General features: G+C 38.5%; 1 protein-coding gene across 3 annotated transcripts in view; it reads right to left on the minus strand.

The window, feature by feature from the left end:
- Positions 1-7,730: 7,730 nt before the first annotated feature.
- ssh1a (slingshot protein phosphatase 1a) overlaps positions 7,731-20,640 on the minus strand; it is a 38,811-nt gene continuing 25,901 nt past the window's right edge. For all 3 annotated transcript variants that reach the window (XM_028458322.1, XM_028458323.1, XM_028458324.1), the window contains 10 exons: positions 20,282-20,350; positions 20,063-20,128; positions 16,885-17,079; positions 15,587-15,680; positions 14,367-14,495; positions 14,123-14,169; positions 13,859-14,005; positions 10,992-11,192; positions 10,216-10,891; positions 7,731-8,893 (listed from right to left, as the gene is read on the minus strand). In XM_028458322.1, the coding sequence (XP_028314123.1) occupies positions 7,901-8,893; positions 10,216-10,891; positions 10,992-11,192; positions 13,859-14,005; positions 14,123-14,169; positions 14,367-14,495; positions 15,587-15,680; positions 16,885-17,079; positions 20,063-20,128; positions 20,282-20,350 (2,617 nt within the window). In that variant the 3' untranslated portion in view covers positions 7,731-7,900. The remainder of the gene's footprint in view (positions 8,894-10,215; positions 10,892-10,991; positions 11,193-13,858; positions 14,006-14,122; positions 14,170-14,366; positions 14,496-15,586; positions 15,681-16,884; positions 17,080-20,062; positions 20,129-20,281; positions 20,351-20,640) is intronic.

The raw sequence follows: 20,640 nt of genomic DNA on the forward strand, positions 1-20,640 counted from the left end.
CTGATGAAGACTGGCATTTGGCAGTCAAAAGATGTCGGGAGATCAAAGTAAATTTCCTAAAAAAATGTTGTCTAAATAAATGAAACCTTAACATAGTAGACCAGTGTTTTTGAACCTTTGGGTTGGGACCTCATGTGGGGTCGCCTGGAGTTTAATGGGGGTCGCCTGAAATGTGTAGTAGAAATTGATTTAAAAATAAATACAATTATTATTGTTTTTCATATTAAACACACAATCATAAACAAATGAATTTTATACTTTCACTTTACCAAATATAAATCTAGTTAAAATAAAATGCAGTAAAAAAATATATGAGCTGGCACAACTTGTCACTAATCCTAGCAACTCTCTCTCACAGAAGGACCAACAGAACAGGATTGAGAGATAGAACATCAGAGTGTCTCAGACTAGTTGAGCCATGAACCACAGATCAGGAACTGCCATCATCAGCTTCACGACACCTGAAACAGAGCAGAGAGGGAGAAGACACTGACTGCAGAAAAACATGATACTGTACATTATTATCAGATCAGCCTGTCTTGGCCTTGGGCCTCACTCCCAGTGGCCGAGTCAGCACTTATTATAAAGGTGACGAATATCCTCCAGTTTATTGGTAAGCTAACAGCGACTCTAGGGGCTGTAAATGCGACCGTTCACAGACGAGCCCATGTCCGTTGTCGTGGTTATGTTATGTTATGATTCAGTCCTGATTTAGGATGTGTACGCATCGATGCTTGGAGCCCGATTTTTGTTTTGGGGCCCCCACAAAAAACCAAAAAAAAACAAAGATTTGTTATTTATTTGCCAGTCAAATATTACCACGGTTGGTGGTACCAAATCATTGGCACATACCAGTATATAAATGGGGCCCATTACCGTACCTGTCACGGGGGGCCAGGGGGATCCTGGGGGCCACATTTTTCAAATGAATACTCCTCCGTTAGTTCTCGATAGATTGGAATGCAGTTTGGTATGAATACTCTATGCAGGGGTTCTCAACCCGTCTCACCCTGGGACCCACATTTTGCCTCGGTCATCAAATCGCGACCCACTTTTTTCTTTTTTTTTTTTGCATTCAACCAACCAAATGTATTTTTTTTCAAAGATAGCTGTTGAAAACACGCATATAGAATCTTTTTTAAAACACAAATCTATATATTTTGCTGTGCAACATGCTTTTCACAGCATGCCTGTCAAAAGAAAAGTTTCTTTCAGAATAAAAGACAAGTCCAACATGACAGACATTGAGTATTTTTTTAAAAAAAATTTTGGCCAGCTTTCCACAACCCACCCGGTGCAGGCCTGCGACCCACTTTTGGGTCCCGACCCACCAGTTGAGAATCACTGCTCTATGAATGAATACGATGAGATGCTCGGAGCCTTTTTTTTTAAATGGGGTAGGGGGCTGGTTTCTTTGGTAACATCCCAAACAGGATACATCCTCTGATAGCAAAATAACGTGAAGCCAAGAATTGAGCTATTGAAGAAGGGGAAGAGCGTCTGGCCACGCCCACAGGCTGCAGACTGAAGGCTACTGTGCTGACAGGCAGTTGCTTAGTCAGTGATTTTTTTTGTGTTACACATCAACCTGAAAGAGGTCCTAAAAATTTTTTAAAAAAAACAGCACAATCTGCCTCAAATTACAGATGAAATGTAACTTAAAACAGACTTCCTGACACACACACAGATTCTACTAAACTCCATTCATTCAGGTGCAGTAATCCTCAGCTTTTCATCAGCAGAGGCTTCAGTGCTTCATGATTGAGCAACTTTACTTTACACACTGTACAAACAAGTCCAAATGACATTTAGTCCACTCGTGTGTTTCTTTACAGAGGGCGGAGCCTTCATTTTACAGGCCTGCAGGAACAAGAGCTTGGAACTCAAGTCATTCACTGATGTCATGCAAACAGTGACGGGAAACTGATTGTTACATAAGCTGGTTGTTAGAAAAGGCCTCTCCTGCCAAAGCACACAGATGTAGGCACCATGATGTAATATCAGGGCATCAACCTAACATCCAGGAGTCCTCACATTACTGTAAATGAGTTGCTTTCATGGGTACTTTTACTTTTGTGAGTATATACTGTATCTCAATCAGTAATTTTACTTGAACTTCAGTACGTTTTGAAAGAAGTAAAGTAATTCGTTACATTTCTACACCCAACAGTTACTAAGTTATTATTTATTTGTTTTAAAATGATCAACAGACATTGTGAAACTGCAAAAAATGAAATGACCAGACAACAATCAAATGCATCACATCATAGCCGACCAATCAGATTAAACGTAATGCGAGGCAACAAAACAGGCTTGAATGAAGGTTATTTTCTCAGCTTTAAAGTTCATAAATGTAGCTACAGTATATATACATATACAAAAAGCCTGATTATTTTTCTTTTATTATTTTGATTTGAACTCATTGATGTTATTTTATTCAAAAAGAATCCTTTTAAAGTTTATACATGAGATGTTTACTGTATGCAAGGGAACTGTGGCAAGATTTATTACCAACAATAAACGTGGGGGGTTAAAGTAACTAGTAACTATTTAATTCTGGTACTTTTTACTTGTACTCTATGTATGATTTACTTGTACTTGAGTACAATTTCAATGAGGTAACAGGACTTCTACTTGAGTAGAATCTATCAGTACTTTTTACACCTCTGCTAACATCAGCTTTGACTGTAATATCTCCTTCATTCAGAAACATCTCACTGAGCTGTGATCAGGTTCTGTTATAGTGAGAACAAACAACATGAAGTCAATCACACCAGGCTGTAAGAACCTAATGATGACATCACTCATAGACCATCAGACTAACCGCCATCAAACTCTCTTCAATCGAAACAGAACATGACTCACTGTAGATATTTCACACTGGACCTCAAGCAGCTTGGGTTCTGATCCTCACCCGTCTTCCTCCAAACCCTTGGTCCAGAATACTTTCATCAGAAAAGAGGACCATGGACCACTGGCCAACAGTCCAGTCCTTCTCCTCTTTTTTTTCTGCAAAAACTGAGAAGTAAATGGTGATTTCTTCACAGTATTTTAATTTTTTAAATTCCTGTTTTTGTGGGTTTTATGAGCAAATTATGTAAAAATAAACAAATAAATACCTAAAATCATTTAAATTGTGGGTCCTGAATCTATAATCTATGAAAGTTTAACTTTTTGAACAGAATTATGGAACATAAACAACTTTTCCATGATATAAATTTTTTTTTAATGTATATATATTTTAGGGGTTGGACGATACACCGAGTTCACGGGACGATGGATGATAAAGGGATTATGATAACGATACAATATTTTTTGGAAAGGAACAAGAGACAAACTTGCAGTTGGAAAAATAACCATATTTCACAACTAACTATAATAATCTGATATGAAGCTGATTCTGTGGACTGCTTTTTTTGGAATGAGAGCCACTGTTTTAATATTACGATATCTTGTACGAGCGCAATATCTATATCATCCCACCTTTAATACATATACAGACATACGAGAACAGATGTATACCTATTTCTAGTTTAACATGTCAAGTAAAAATACAAAATACAAGCTAAAATACATAAAAGAAATGTTTATTTCCATTTAACCACATACAGTACATTGTTTTATCCAACATAAAAAGTGCAATATGCATTCAAACTACAGCAATGTACAGTACAAAAAAATATCACTGCATACTTAAATAGAAAAAGAAACTGCTTAGAAAAGTGTGATGGTTGTCCACACCAGCACTGATATGCTTTACAGCTATGGGCCTAATGACTCTCAAAGGTGCAAACAAACAAATAAAAGAGAGTGCGACAGCTTTTTAAATTACGTACGTGACAGACTTTAGGATTCAGGTTTTTATACAGCTTTTTTCAATTCATTGGGAATGCGTAAAAACTTTGGTCTTTCACATTGTTCAAAGAGCACAAATAACGTGGCAATGGAATTAAAAAGGTGGAAGATGTTGAGATCATGTGTGATGTGCAGCTAGGGCTGGGTAATATATCGAGATTCAAGATATATCGAGTTTCTATTGTGGCGATGTAGAAAATGACAATATTGCCTATATCGATATATACTGTATATTATTTTATAGCTCATTTTGTATTAAAATGTGTTTTAGGAGTCGTTTCATTACTTCTCAGAACAGCATGAAAAACAGATGGATTTCTGTGTGCGTCCTAACCCAGAACTCACTCACACATGCTGTCCCTTAGAGGGAAAAAAGCCAAAAGTGGTTCATACTGTGCAGCTAATAAATAAGCCTGTGTGGAATTTTTCATCAGCAAATTTACCCAGAATACTTTTTGTGGTCCGAATTTATTATCTCCGGCCACAAAGTGTGGAAGGTGGTTTATAGGTTTGAGCTCCGTACGTCCATCTGTCCGTGTTCAAGGGGACAACGTTTCTCAGAAACTGTTTAAGATAAGATCGGTGTGTTGCTTCAGGGTATTAATACCTTGATGGAGATCAAATAAGATTTTTCTGGAGTTATTGCCCTTGTTCCTTTTTGTTTTGTTTTTTTTTGGCGGGGGATGTTAGTGACTGTGTCTTGTTGTTTTAATTAAAAATAGAGAGATTTATATCGTATATCATCATTTTGAGAAAAAATATCGAGATATGAGTTGTGGTCCATATTGCCCAGCCCTATGTTCAGCTGATTTCAGCTCATTTAAGTGTATAAAGTTTTTTATTTTTCACTTTACATGATTTAAATATGACAAATCCTCAGTTCCCGCCACAAATTCAAGTGAAACGGCGCGACTCCACACTCGCTCTCCCACAGTTGTACGTCAGAAGGAATGATGAGGTTATTATTTGGCAACACTTTACTTGAACTTTTATACAAAGGGCTGACATTATTATGACATGACACCTGTCATTAGCATGAATAAGGTGTCATCAAGGCTGTTGTTCACAACCCCTAACCTAGTGGTGGGCAATATATCGATATTCAAGATATATCGAGTCTTCTATTTCGGCAATATAGAAGATTACAATATCGCCTACATCCATATCAATTTTTGCATAGCTTATTTTGCATCAATATACTTGTTTGAGGAGTCGCTGTTTTTACTACTTCTCAGAAAAGCACAATTAGATGGATTTATAAGTGCATCCTAAACCAAACCTTACCCTATACCCCAAAGTGGGGTACGCAAATTGTCATGGGGGTACGTGAATAAAAATTAAAACAGCGTGACAACATTGGAAACTAGAATATAAATAGACCAGCAGTCAGGAGCCTCCATGCATTGCCACACGTGACAAATGCCGAGCCCCCAAAAAAGCACAAATGATAAATGTAGCCAAAGATTACAGAGGTCTGTGCATCCTCTAAAACTCAGCCTTCTCACTAAAGTTGTATTACAGTTTCAGGGTGAAGAATATGTTATATTACTGCTATATGTGCAATCAACAAATATTTGATAGATTCATTTGTTTCTCACTGAAAATACCAGTAGGCTAATAAATTAAATAGTGATAATTCTGAATAAGATGTTTTCTTTTGTGCTTACAGATTCTTCTTTTTTTTTTTAATTTATTATTATTCCTCAACAAAATAGGTACAATTCAGGGACAAATTTCACTGTATTTATCTACAATGTATATGACACTACATTATGAATGTGCAGAAGTCAGGGGTACATGGCTTCAGGTAAAATGTTTGAAGGGGAACGAGACTGTGAAAAGTTTAGGAACCACCGCCCTAAACAGGCCACACACCAAAACTCACTCACACGTGCTGTCCCTAAGAGCAGAAAAAGCCATATTTTGCAGCGGTTTGTTAATAAATGTGCCTGAGTGGCATTTTTCATCAGCAAATTTAACCCAGATTTGTCTTTCTGGTAAAACTATATCATATATAGTATATTGCCATTTTTAGAAAAAATATCGATATATGAGTTTTGGTCTATATCGCCCAGCCCTACCCTTAACACAACTAGATCCCTCAACTTAACCCAAAAAATACCAACACAGCTCCAAAGGTGTCATAATTCATGCTTATTCATGCTAATGACAGATAATGTCAGCCTTATGTATAAAACTTCACGTGAAGTGTTACCTATTATTTTTCAAAGATAGCTTAGAATGTACTCGTATTTAAAAACGTACAGTGCAAAGAAACGGCAGAAATATTTCTGCTTTGTTGAAAACAGTGATCACGCCTCCTTCCTTTCATTTCATCCACTCTGACGCGCTGAGACTCGTGCAGTAAGTGCAGCGACACGAGCTCATTACCTCACTCACACCTGATCGCAGCTCCTTAAAAAGCATCATGAGGTAAAAGAACCTGTAAAATCCACATTACACCATGGTAAACACTTCTTCTTCGTGGGAACACTTTGCTTTCTTTTAGGCTCTTAAGGGATTCAAGTTCATCTTTACAGGCTACCATTGTGGAGCTGCTGGGAAAAGAGTGATGGATGTGCCATTGGGTTCCAGGTTAAAGGTCATAGAGTGTCTGGTTCTGCAGCCGTACGTGCAGCTTTGTGCCTCGGCTCTCGTCGCTAAGGCACTTGTTAGTCCATGACTCAAACAAAGTGAGAGAAGAACTGATGGCTTTGATACAGCAATACGACTTTGATCAGGGATAAACAGCAGTTGGAAATGATGTGGCAAAAAAAAGAAGTGCATAGGCTCCTGCCAGGGTTGGGGTCAATTACCCTTGTTCAGTTACAATTACAGTGACCAACAATTTTTCCAATTACTATCATTTGTTATCCTTAGAAAGTAAATTACAATCACGTTCTCAATTACTTAAGTTAAATGAATCACAATTACTGAGCCTAAAATAAATAACCAAATAAAAGTTAACCTTCTGCTTTTTGTTAGCACCTCTTATGATAACTGGTCCTAAATCAGCTGTAAAATACACTAAAAACAAATATCTATCATGTAATTTATTTCCTATCTATTGATTAGCCTTGTTAGACTTCCTAATCAATGAAATACAGGTTTTAATATTTTTGTTGTGGGTGGGTTTTTTTAAATGGTAAAATTTGGAAAAGCTTGACATGAAAAATATTTTAATAATTGTTAATTACATATTACAAATTACATATCTTTCCCCAGTTTTGCATTAAATTCAAATTGATAATTTTTCTAAAATTTTTATGGCAATTACAATTACTAAGTCAATAATCTGAACTCAATTACAATTGAGTTACGATTACGACAGCAACAGATTTTTAAAATTGCAATTAAAATGATTATTATATTTCCACTTTAAGTTGATTACAATTACATTCTCAATTACTAAAGTTAAAAAATGACTGAGCCTTTAATAAATAATCCTATAAAACTTAACCTTCCTCTTGTGTTAGCTTCCTGTTAGCATCTCTTATGATAAGTCAGATTTGACCCATGTCTTAAATCAGCTGTAAAATACAATAAAAATGTTATCTATCATCTAATTTGATTTTATCTCTTCCTAATCCATGGTAATATTGGTATTTTATATTTTTGGTGTGGGCATCTGAGGGTTTCATCTGTCAGTATACACCCCTACATTTAATTTCTTTTAAAAATTTAAATAAAACTCAAGTAAAATTATCCTGAAGAGAACAAGTAGTGGAAAAAGTTGATCTGAAATATATTTTAATAATTATTAACTATGTCTGTGTAAACCATAGAACTGTACCATAGTTCCACAGGTTTGTGTTTAATTAAATTGTAATTGACAGTTTTTATTGAATTTCCATGACAACTACAATGTCAATTATCTGAAGTCAATTACAATTACAACGGCAAAATATTTTTTTCAATTAAAATTACAAACATAAATATGCTATAATTGTAATTAATGATCAATTACGTGATTACAATTCTAATTGAGCCCAACCCTGGCTCCCACTAACAGTTGGCATTGATATTGTTTGCTGTTGTGTATCTATCAGCTCCTGAGCTCACTGGGTAGCGAGCGCTCTGGGGTGTGCAGGTCCTTAGAGTCCCAGTCCAGGCCAGAGTCTGGTTCTGGGGACAGAGAGAGGAGCAGCAGCGTCCCAGCGTCTGAGGAGCAGGCAGAGCAGAGGTCCTCAGAGGAGAAGGTGAGGGAGCCCAGCTTGGCCAGTGAGTTGGATCGTTTGAGCCTGGAGGACACGGTCAGACCCGCCAGCCGCATGCGCATCTCGATCTCCTGGGCCCTCTGACGCACCAGACCTGGTTTCCCCCTCACGCTGCGCAGGCTGTCACTGCTGGAGCTGCGGGTCAGGGTGGAGCCATGGGGGGAAGGGGACCCCACCGCTCCCAGCAAAGCTTCGTTGGTCAGCGGAACCACCAGAGGCTCCAACCGCACATGGCACGGTGTGGAGGATTTGGAGAAGTCGCAGGGAAAGCCGGGGACTTCCTCCTCCTCGTCCTGTGTGTGACACTCACTCCTGTGGCAGTGGCTCAGAGGCTTCACACACAACCCAGAAAGTCTCTCCAGTCTCTCAGCGTGACGACGGACCAAGCCGGGGCGCCGCAGCAGGGGGAGGTTCTCCTGTGGCCCGCCCAGAAGCCAAGCCCCAGCAGGGCTCTCCTCCTCTGGGTTCATCCTCATCAGCTCAGGGGGGTCATCTGGAGCTCCAGAACACGAGTCTTCACCAGGTCCAAGACGGTCTTCAGGCTTAACGATGAGCAGCGACTCCACCAAGTGTTTGTGAGTGTCACACGGGGAGGCAGCACAGTTGGCACAGTCACACAAAGGAGCACAGGGACCCAGAGGAGCACAGGGACACAACAGTCGCACTTCACAGGGGGCGTGGCCATGGAGGACTGAAGCACTTGGGATTTGAGGAGAACTGGTCTTAAGGCAAAACTTGGAAAGCGTGGGAAGAGAATGAGTTTCCTGCTCAGGACAAGTCTCATCACAAGCTGCGAGGAGGGCAGACGCTGCTGTCGTTTCCTGTATGAAGACGGAACAGAAGAATAAGTAACAGTAACTAAACCCACAAAACACTTTGTTCAGCTGAAAACAAATGCATTTGGTATTAAGTAGTGTTGCTGTTGATTATACAACAGTCCTTTACAACAGACTGTTTGGAGTCAACCGTGGTGGCATAGGGATGTCAGCGGCTTCAACAATGCAGAGATCATTTCCAAAATCCAAAAGACAAAAACAATTAATTATTATTTTCATTATTACAATTGTTCCATTTTCACAAGGTGATAAAGTAGGAGTCGGATAGAAAGTGCCTCGGCCGTCTAGACTGAAGCCGCATTGCAAAAAATTGGATATGTATTGGATTTAGGACCACATATGAAATGAAAGTGGGTTGGATTTGAAAAAAAAAAAATTAATTATTGGATTGTGTTGTTCAGACTGTCTTTAACAGATTGGAGACAAGTCGTATATGGGTTGTATTTGCCTAAAGTGTGAACGTAGCCTGTGTGCTCTCCGCTTGTGGAAATGATTAAACAAACAAATAAATCATAATCTCTGGTCACTTTTTACTGTTAAATCATAAAATGCGCTTGTAGAACACGTTGAAAGCAATATGACACGAGTTCATGCTGTTGTTATAAAAATATAAGAGTAACAGCCCTCTATGGGTTGAAACCCAACTATTACAATCCATTTTTGCCATTGGCTGATAATGGCCGTTGGACAATCTGCGGTGAGTAGATTGTACTGGGTAGCTAGTTAGTTGGTTGTGCATTGCTATGAATCTGACAATACGATTCATGATTTGCATGTTATGATACGATACATCTTGATACTAAACAATACGATATAATCATGATATATCGCGATATACTGTGATTATACCTTTACAAGTACAAAATAATATGAATCACAATTTATTTCAGTTTTTTTTAACTTGCGAGAACAAGTAAATAGTAACTAACTGCAATTCAAGAACCAATATAAACAAGTGGTACGTTTATCAAACTGTCAAATTGAGGAATGAGAGTTTAACAAGGTCTGATGTAGTTCACTGACACCAAATGACCAGGCATTTATGTGCTATGTATATGTTAGCACAATTAAATGTTTTTTCGTTAAAAAAATTATTAACACGAAATGGATTTGGACATATTTTGGATTGATACGATAATCACACTGTGAAATATTGGCATGTAGTGCTGAATCATTCTTTTCTTACACCCTTACTAGTTTACATAGAAAAGATTTTTCTTTGGAAATTTTATAGTACAGACTGGGTCAGCCTAATCCTCAGGTTTTAGTTTCTCTTTAAGCATTACACTGAATATATATGAACTTACATTGTTAGTAGTTAAAGCACTCAGCTGGTTGTTGTTGTTGGAATTTTCATTAAGGGTTGCCAGGTCCATTCCGTTACCCTCCGTATCATCAATGGTGCCTCCGTCCCCGCCCCCTCCATCATCAGGCTGCATCAACACCTCCATGTCTGCCTCCTCCTTCTGTACGTCCTCCTCGTCTTCCTCCTCCACGGTGCTGAACTCCAACCTGAGACGCAGCTCCTCCAGAGGCTCGGGACCGCGGCTACAAGTCTGAGCAGCTTTTCCCTCTGCAGAAGACCCGAAGTGGGGCAGCGCGAGGCCATCCCGCCCATCGAACGCTTCGTCATCCAGCAGAGCGTCTCGCTCCACGTCCTCAATTTCTATGAACACCTTCTCCATGCCGATAAGAGGCGGACCGCGAACGGGCGTCGACGGTTCGCTATCCAAGGCCGAGTCGGACAGACGTCGAAAATAGTAGTTATTGTAAGCTGGGTCGATTTCCAGGGCTACGGCCCTGCGAGGGGACGAACAGGCGGCCCCTTTTTCTGAGAGCGCCTCCTCACAGCAGGGGGACATCCCAGGCTCTGGAGTCACATGACCTCCCTCCTCTCCTCCACAGCACGGAGCAGAGCCCTGCTGCCCCTCCAACATCTCACAGTCTGCGTCCGGATGCCACAGCTTGTTGTGCCGCTGTTTACTGCAAACACAAAGTTAGAAAAAGAAAAAGGAGACTGTGAAAAAGACGAGGAAAACTACAAGTCGCTGCACACACACTCCAAACATGGGTGATGTGGTACCTGGCATCTAATATGCCCTCGTACTCTGCCAGCTGTCTCATAAAACCTTGGTTTGGACGTGTGACGCTCCGCTTTTCTTTGACAAAGTCCAAGGCTTTCTCCAGAGACCAGCCGTACTCCTTCATGGCGTAGGCGATAACCGTGGATGCAGACCGACTCACACCCATCTTGCAGTGAACTAGACATTTGGAATGATTCTTTCTGTGAAAAAGCAGTTAAGATACAATTAAATTCAAATGCATATCTGCAACATTAAAAGCCATCTGTTGAGTCATGGTGATGATCTGTAAATCTGTTCCGATAAATAGGTAAGAAAAGCTACTTTGGGGATGTTTATACATTATTTTGCTGTTTAGGGCAGTGGTTCTCAAATGGGGGTACGCGATGGCACTACAGGGAGTACTTGGAAAATAAACAAATCAAATGTAAGTCTTGGTCCCACTCCAGTCATGAGATGACCAGAAATGATAAAAACCATAATCTACTCAGAAGCCACTAAATCAGTGCTTTTCAACCTTGGTGCGGAACCCCATGTGGGGTCGCCTGAAATTCCTGAAAAATGTAAATACATTTATTATTATCCTTAAATAACTGTATTTCTATACTTTCACTTTGTGAAATATAAATCTAGTGAAATCTAGTTAAGTAAAAAATATGCGCTCAAACATGATCACAAACTAATTCTAGAAAAAAATGTCTTTGGGGTCACCAGAATTTCTTGATATGAAAATGGGGTCACGATCCAAAAAGGGTGGGAACCACTGCTATTTTCTTTCCACTTATTTACATTATTAGATTATTTAAAACGTGTGTTATCACTCATTCATTCCATCATTATGCTTTATAGTTGTTTTTAAATAGTTTTCTAAGCAAAATGTCGTGGATTCAGAAATAAGAAAAAGGAGGACATGAGCCAAAAAATTATGAGAACGACTGGTTTATGGTGCTGAACAACAGTTTAAAATACATGTTAGTAAACACAAAATGAATTCGATAAGTGGTTTATGTTATTTCCTGATTTGGAAAATGAACAGAAGAATTAAAGTGGTTTCTTTTCCATTGATATTAACATTTTAAGGCTGGTGCTGTTTCTCTCCATCTCTCTGTATGTATGTATGTATGTATATATATATATATATATATATATATATATATATATATATATATATATATATATATATATATATATATCAGTGACGTGCCGTCAGGGTAGGCAAGGTAGGCAGTGCCTACCCAAGGGTGAATTGATATTTTGATTATTTAATTATAATTTATTTTTATTTTATTATAAATTGATTATTTTTCCATTTCCAATAGCCTACAGTACCTATAAGTTTGAAAGTGTCCGCATTTTGTGCATTTCATAGCCCAAATTACTAAACAGCGCTGTTTCCTGGAACAGCTGCAGTCTTTTTTTTTTTTTTTCACTCCGCTGTAAGGCAGAGGGAGGCCACGCCCCCCCCAAAGTCACGTCGCTCTTCTGCCTCCGTTCTCATTGCGTGATTTTACGTGTTTGCGCATGCGCAGTCAGGTCCCCAATGTGACATCAATTTACGTGTAAAGGCAGCGTAGAGAGCTGCCTTTGCACGTAACTGCGCTATGCTAAATGCTATACGTAAGTTCACAACACATTAGTGAATAGATGACACGTGACCGCTGCTGCTAAGTTCTTTAACTAGTGGGCGGGTGACAGCGCTAGAGATGATAGAGAAACTTTGTTTTGAGGAAAAACGACAGCTTTTGAAAGATGGAGACCAACACCTGAGCTACCAGACCTTCAGCAAAGGTAAGGTCAGAACATGTTTCATACTTTTCACAGTGAATGATACAAAAGGAAGGATTGGCTTTGTGGATGCTCCTCACTGAGGCTGTTCTAAGTTGTCATTTTCTCTGTGTTTCTGTGTTTCCAACACAAACAACAGATGTGCTGTCGTGTCATGAGCTATATCTTGTTGGAGAGTATGGAGGCTATATTAAATAATTTCTTTAATGGTGTTTATGATGTAGATTTTGTTAGATGGCTAAACACTTGTTCATGTGGATCTTATTTTTAGTTTTTTCTTTCTTATTATGAATTTTATATTTTGATAAGCGCATTGAGATGACAGTTGGAAATTGCTTTATACAAATAAAATTGATATGAATTGAATTAACACTTGACAGCAGAAACATATGAAATTGTCATTGGTGGTCTCGATTTGCAACGTGCCTACGCAGCCCTAGTGGTCACGGCACGTCACTGATATATATATATATATATATAGTGGAGGAAAAAGTATTTGGCAGCCACTGATTGTGATAAAAGTAAATGCACAAAAAGACTCCAAAAACACACAAAATGAAAATAAATAATAAAAATACAAAAAACAACAGAATTATACAAAACGACAACATAAAACAGACAAAACAAAATGAGACAATATTACTAAATGACACCAAGAACACACAAACCACAAAAATACACAAAATTAAATTATACCAACAAACTAAAAACAAAAAACACAAAATGACACTAAGAACAAATAAAATGAAAAAAAAGCATATTAAATTACATCAAAAATGACAAAAACATACAAAATGAAAAAAAATTACTAAATGATACCAAGATCACAAAAACCACAAATACAGTACAACCAAAAAAACATGCTAACTATATCAAACTATGTGAAAATATATGTATATTTCATCAATTAATAAAAATAAAGTGTATATATATATATATATATATATATATAAGCATATATCTGTTAAATCAAAACTTGCTGTCAACATTAACGCCATGTCATATAGCATGACGTCTATGATATTAGCTACAGCGCTAACGTTGTGAATGTATAAATGTGTTTACAGCAGCATTACACACTCACTTTGCCTTTACGATGAAGTTGTACGTGTCGTTCCAATGAGCCAGCAGGTCTGTGGCGTCCGTGTCGTACACGCGTATGTTGTGATAATTGAACGTGCCTGGAAAGAAGTTGTCTATTTCCCTGGTTACGTTGAGGATGTAGGCCACCCTGGGGGGGAACGATAATGTTAACTCATCAACAACATTCCTTCTTGTACCAATCATAATGAAAACTGTGATTTAGTGGAAGCTTATCTCGACTATTTCATGATCTAAAATAAATCACCCCGTCTCCTGCAGCTCCTCTAAATTAGATGCATTCCATTCAGATCCCTGAAAACAAATGAGAGAAATCTCTGTTTAGGCTGGGAATATTTTCACATCATCAGAACACCGTACTATCTCCAAAACAATTATTTTTCAGGTAAGTCCAAGTATTTTTGTGAAAAAAAAAAAAATGGAAAGAGAATGTGTTTGTCTCAACTGTGGATGGAGCGAGCCTTTTCAGATGACATCATCAGTTTTCTTACCAAGTAGACATGATCAAAGATGAGAGTGGCTTTGTCCATCTGGCCCAGGATCAGCAGCATCTCATTGTCAATGAACTCCTTGTACTCCTTCAGATTGCAGTTCATGTTTTGCTCCAATTCTGTGCGGATCTAAAGGAAAGAGCAGAAATTCGGAAAGTACAATCTAAAATACACCAAGGGGCGGACTCACTAAAGGTTTAAAACGTGTGCAAATGCCACTCAACGCGCTAATAAGGTGTACAAACTCCAGGGAATCAGGATACAATCTATTTAGTGCGTTTCCCTCTGATGAATATGTAAAGTAGGCGGATCTCATAAGGGGTGCAAAAAAATGGGAGGAGGAAATGCAAACAAATGAATGCAGTGGGCGCAACGCAATTCCTCAAACCAGGAACTGTTTGTGGTGATTGTTTTAGCACCGAAATATAGAACGAATGAAAAGCAGGTGCAAACACACACGCAGAGATCAGCTGCAGTAAATGTTGACACAAAACACAGCGGAGATGGAAAAAAGGCTCCAGTTAATCTTTCTAGTGTAAGAAAATAATTCAAATAACATAGTAGTCAATATTAACAGCCACTGAATGAGAAAATAAAGTGTGAGTAAAATGTGTGTGAGATACAGAATAAGCTGCACACCCGCAGCGGTGCATGTGAAGTCAAGTGTGGCTGCAGTGGAGAGAGGATGCTGCGTGCTATGGAGGCATCGTTCCAGTGATGTTTTGACTGTCAAACTCTCGTGTTGCATTGATGGAAAGAGCATCAGACCAGAATCAGCTGATCAGATTGATGCGTAATTTATGCAGTGATGGCACAATGTTCACATATGAGAGTGTTCAAAAATGTACAAAACACTGGCAATACACAAAACAAAATTAAAAACACACATAAATGACTCCTATTACAAAATAACAAGAAAAATACACAAAATAACTCATAACACACAAAATAACAGCAAAAACAGACACATTTCCTTTCCTGAATTTTCCTGGTCATTCAAAAAGCTGACATGAATGTTAATTATGTAAAACCACTAGTCAGACAATCACATTTTTGTGGCCCCCTCTGTGATAGGAGTTGCCTCTGGACTAGATTGTCATAATTATTGATATTTAACTAGTGGTTAACGCTGAGATCCACTTTCTTCATTTGAAAAGTGGAAACGTGCATGTGTGCGGCATCTGAAGGAGAAAGGGAGCGAGTGTTCCAGCTGTTTTTACCTGTTTGCAGGTGACATTCTCCAGGTCCTGGCACATCATGATACTTCGAAGTTTGGCTTTAATAAGGCACTCAGTCCTTTCTCTCTCTGAAGGCCTACAAAGGAAAACAATTCTTAGTAAAACCTTTAAAGGATGTCCCACAGAACTCCACTCCAGTATGATCTGAGCATACAAATGGTTGATAAAAAAAAGCCTCATGTCTATCTGAATAAAAAACTATCGTCCCAAGCGGCTTTAATAAGAGGATTGGTACTTTTTTTTTTTTTTAAAGGTATTTCTGGGTCAGAAGTTTGTTATTCCTTAAATATTTCCTTTTTAAAGGGATCCTCCTCTGTTTTTATAAATGTGGCCTAAAATCTTTAAAATGTCCCTATTAGAAGATCTATGCCTAACAAAATGCATTATTTTGCACTGTATTCATTTTATTAACTTTCAATAATGGGACTACTTTACCAATTTAGAGCCTGCATTCTAACAACTTGAAATCACATGACTGAAGACATCACAAGCCTGTAAACATCCCATTGTTTCCTATTGGAGTGAAGCATTCAGCCTGTTTTTTAAATCATTTAGCAGCTTTTTCGGTCAAAATGTCAATATGTGCTGCTTTTGGTTGCTCGAAATAAACAGGAAAAGTTAAAGATGTCGATGTAACCTCTTTAGTTTACCGAAAGAGAATAATATTACTTATATTACTTATTATTTAAATTTTTTCTTATTTTTTTCCAATTTCAACTTTACAATTTTTCTTTAATAACAATACAATAATAATATATTAGTATTAATAATACAGTATTAATAATACAAAGGCAACATCATTTTATGTTTAATTTGAGTTAAATAACAAGATAATGCCCGAATATTAATTGTTCAATTTAAGAACATGAAATAAAATGACTTGCGTTAAATATTCAGTTGTGTTATGTTCTACTTTTGGAGAATCATGAACATGTATAAGTGAGGGGGTACTCATGGTATGACAAAAAGGCTCAAGGGGTGCACAAGACAAGAAAGGTTGTGAACCACTGACGTAGTAGACAATGAAGCAGAGAAGAAGAGCTTTCCCTTAAACAGTGAACAGCACATTTGTTAAAAACAGTGGAAGATCAATTTAAGAGAAGATAAAAGCTCTTAAATGTAATGTATTCCCTCCTAGTGTTGCAGTAGTGTTTATATCAGTCACTCTTAGTCCAGAATACAGTTAGATTATTAATCACAGACAACGCAGAGCTACTGGGTCGAGAACAGCAGGTGCAGCTTCAGCAGGGGTTAGCATCAGCTGGTTTGTGTTTACTAACTTGTCAACAAACATGGTGGGTGAGTCTGGCCGTGTGGTCTCCAAGTCTTTCATGGCGTTCCACTCGTTGATGCAGCTCTGGTCTGAAGCGATGCAGCTCTCATAGTAGCCCATCCAGGTGAGGGCCATGCCTCCTGGGAAATAGTTATACCTGCGTGACACCTCACACGCCTTGTGCAGCACCTGCAGCGCTGACCTGGATTGTGAATGAGGAATAGAAAGAAGTCATGGTTATACAAGTAAAACCATGCAATGAAGTAGTCCTGGGGTGCATCCGAATAGTCCCTCCTATCTCCTTTCCTATCCACTTTTCCTATCTATGGATAGGTCTGAGGTAGTTGAAAAGATCTGATGCGGTGGAAATAAAAAAAATATATTAATGGATTACATTTTTATTGCACTTTTATGAGCGTTTGTGTACACAAGGTGTAGAACTGTATGTAAATTTAAAGGAGTGCACAAAAGGTTAAGGAAAGGTGTTAGGAGACATCCTGAAAAGAGTTAGGGAAAGGCAATCATGATGTTTTAACAATCAAACACACTTCCACTAGGTGACGTAATGATCCAATGGCGGTGAAAGTTTGTGACGTCTGCTGTTGTGATGAAACTACAATTGGATCTATTTATTTGTGCATAAAAAATATCTTAAAAGTCCATCAAACATTTATAACATAAATGCTGGTTGAGGTTAATGAGACCACAGAGACTTCTAAAGCCACCTCACCAATTCCAACTACAAGTAAGCAATTTACATATACAAAGCAAAAGATAAATACCAGAAAATTCTACTTTTCCAAAAATTAACAAAATCTGCAAATGTTTATTACAGGAGTTCAAAGTGGATAAAGATTTCGGAGTCTGAGGTAAATCGTTCCAAAGTGATGGGCCATGGGCCTCTATATTTCAAAGTTTGTTGGTTAATTCAAGTTCTGCAATCTAGCAGATGAAAATCCTTGCAATGCCTGGGTGAATAATTGTGAAAATCGGGAGAATATTTAAAGAAATTACAGAAGACATTTGAAATCTCAGTGGGCAAGTGCACATACAGTACCTATACAGTACATGAATAAACAATTTCTGTAAATGTTAATGAAAATTGACAAAATTTCGTATTTTCTGAACAGAGAACCAAATGAAGGCAATCTATCCGTGGAGACCAACATTCTTAGAAATTTCTTTTGAATTAGCAAAACCTTGTTTCAATAAGCCTGACAGGTATTGCCCCAAAAAAGGACGACAAAAGTGCATTTATAACACTTTCCCCTGTGCCTCTAACCGCTGATATAATGTCAAATATCACAAGGTTTGAACGTGTATAAAAAAAAAGAGGCTACCAGGATACAAGGAACAAAAGTGAAACTAAAACATTGAGAATGGCTGCTCACACTCACCTTCCACTCAGAAAACATGAATCCAAAATAAGTAAAATTTTATCAAATTGTTACATTTATGCTAGATATAGGCCTATATATGTATATATGTTGCAGGCAAAGAAATTTACAGCCGCACAAAGCATTCATAGGTGAATAAAATATGTTGAATAAAACACAATGTGGCTAAAAATGTCTCTGATCCCTTTTTCTTGAACGACAGAGTGCTCTGACTTCAGTCATCGGGAGTTTCCACAAACACTTGGGTCACGTGTGTCAAACTCAAGGGACAGGGGCCAAATCTGGCCCTTTAGAGCATCAAATTCGGCCTGCTCAAGAAAGTAAAAATTATAGAAAAAACATGAACTGTTTATTAAATTACCAACAGTTGTAAATATCCCACCCCCTTCAAATTACAGTTTAGATTCTTGGCCCGATCCCGACCCGAGTTTGGGCCGGGCCTCATTTTCCCTCTTTTTTTTATCCCTATTGCATGAATACAATTTTTTAATAAACAGAAAAACTCTTCTTTATTGTTGTGGCATAATTTGTAAAGTGATTTCTGCTAGTAGTGGGACGGGATATTGACGGCGTTGTGTTGCGTTTAGTTGTTCAGCGTTCACATTCACTGAATATTATTTGCTGATTTTGCTCATTCCTCACCTGCTGCTGGAGCGCAGGGAACAAATATGACTGCGTGCTTCATCGGGTCGGTGCTCCACGCACGGGCCGCCCGGTCTGGTCTGCATACTGTAACGTACTGGGTTCTATGTTCTGGTAATGTTCCACTTACGTGCAGCTTTCTCTGCCAATGTGTGTTTTTGTTTACATGCGTTCTTAGTGTTGATTGGCTGGGAGGCTGGGGAAAGGGCGGGCATAAGCGAGAAGAGTGAACAATTATGTGAGTGTATGACGGTGTAAGACGGTTCTTTGTGTGTTTGATAGTTTATTTTTGGCGTGTTACTACAACCTCCGTTAAAGCTTGTAAAACTGTGATAACGGCTCGAGTCACGTCATTACAACACCTTTTGGCAGAGCTGCTGTGCATTCAATAAAATAATAATTTACGTTGGGTTTGCTTCTGGCTCGAGCCTACAAATTTAAGTTAATGGGTCGGGCTCGGGTTGGGTCGGGCTTTATGCCCGCAGGCCTGGTTCGGGGCGGGCTGGATCTTTTGGGCCCGATCTAAACTATACTTCAAATACAAAAATTCTACATCCACAATATTTGCAGAGCTCAGTTTTCCAACACGACGGCAGTCATTTTTAATAACAAATTGTTTTTCTAAAAATCTGGCAATTTTTAACCAAATGATTTCACGAAATGTACCCAAATTCCCAAAATCAGTGAAATTTAAGTGAAGATCCTGCAGGGACTGATATACTCACACACTTTATCATTTATACGTGGAAGTGCAAACCAGGGCACAATAATGTTAAATTTGCTCTGTTTCCCACCTAACATCTGTGGTCCACTTAAGCTCAAACTGCTCCTTATTTAACCCCTGAACTAAAATGAGTTTGACACCCCTGATTTAAATGTTGTCACTGCAAGGAATTGTGGGGCAGCATTACCTGGTCTGCTTTGGTTAAGGATGCATTGGTGTTTCCTAGGCTAAAGGAGGTCATAAAGGAAGCATTGAGCCTCCTTTCCTTAGCATTTAGAAAGGAAATAGGAGGGCATGGTTATACCAGTAAAACGTACAATGAAAGAAGTGCTGAAAGTGCTTTTTCCTGCCTGCAGGTGGCAGAATAAATCCTCTCAGCTTTCCTGGCATTAGCAATAGCACAGGAGCTGAATATTACTCACCACATAGCCTGCACTGACACAGGTTTGAAGACATGAGTCCGACCAGCCGTGTTCACAGTGAATCCCCTGAGGTGCAGACAAAAGCAGATGGTTAGTGCCTGATCTGAAGCACCTCAAAGCTTCATGTGAATCCAGTTCATCTAAACTGGCCTGGGAAGATGCTGTGAGAACAAAAAAAAAAACAGGAAAAAAACGTTCCAGCTGTGCTCACACACTCACCCGTCTCCATCCAGATGGATCTTTGTGTCACTCCACAGAGGTAGCACCATACCGATCGAGCAGCTTTTACTGAAGGGACAAATTAAAAACAAAACAGATAAGAATTCAGACTAATATAAAGCATTCCTTGAAGAAGATCATGTACAAAGTAGTTTTATTGGATCTTTACTATTGTTACACAGTTCTGTTTAGGAGGTTTACCTGTGTTTGTTTTTCTTTTGGTATAATTAAATAAAAAATACTGCCAACATTTTCTTGAACAATGTTCATGAAAGAGCAAAGTGTTTGTTGCTGTTTTGTTTGTTTTTGAGTCACTTTTGTGTATTTGTCTCATTGTTTTATTTACTTTTCTGTTATTC

Source organism: Gouania willdenowi, chromosome 9, assembly GCF_900634775.1.
Source record: "Gouania willdenowi chromosome 9, fGouWil2.1, whole genome shotgun sequence".
Lineage (NCBI taxonomy): Eukaryota > Metazoa > Chordata > Actinopteri > Blenniiformes > Gobiesocidae > Gouania > Gouania willdenowi.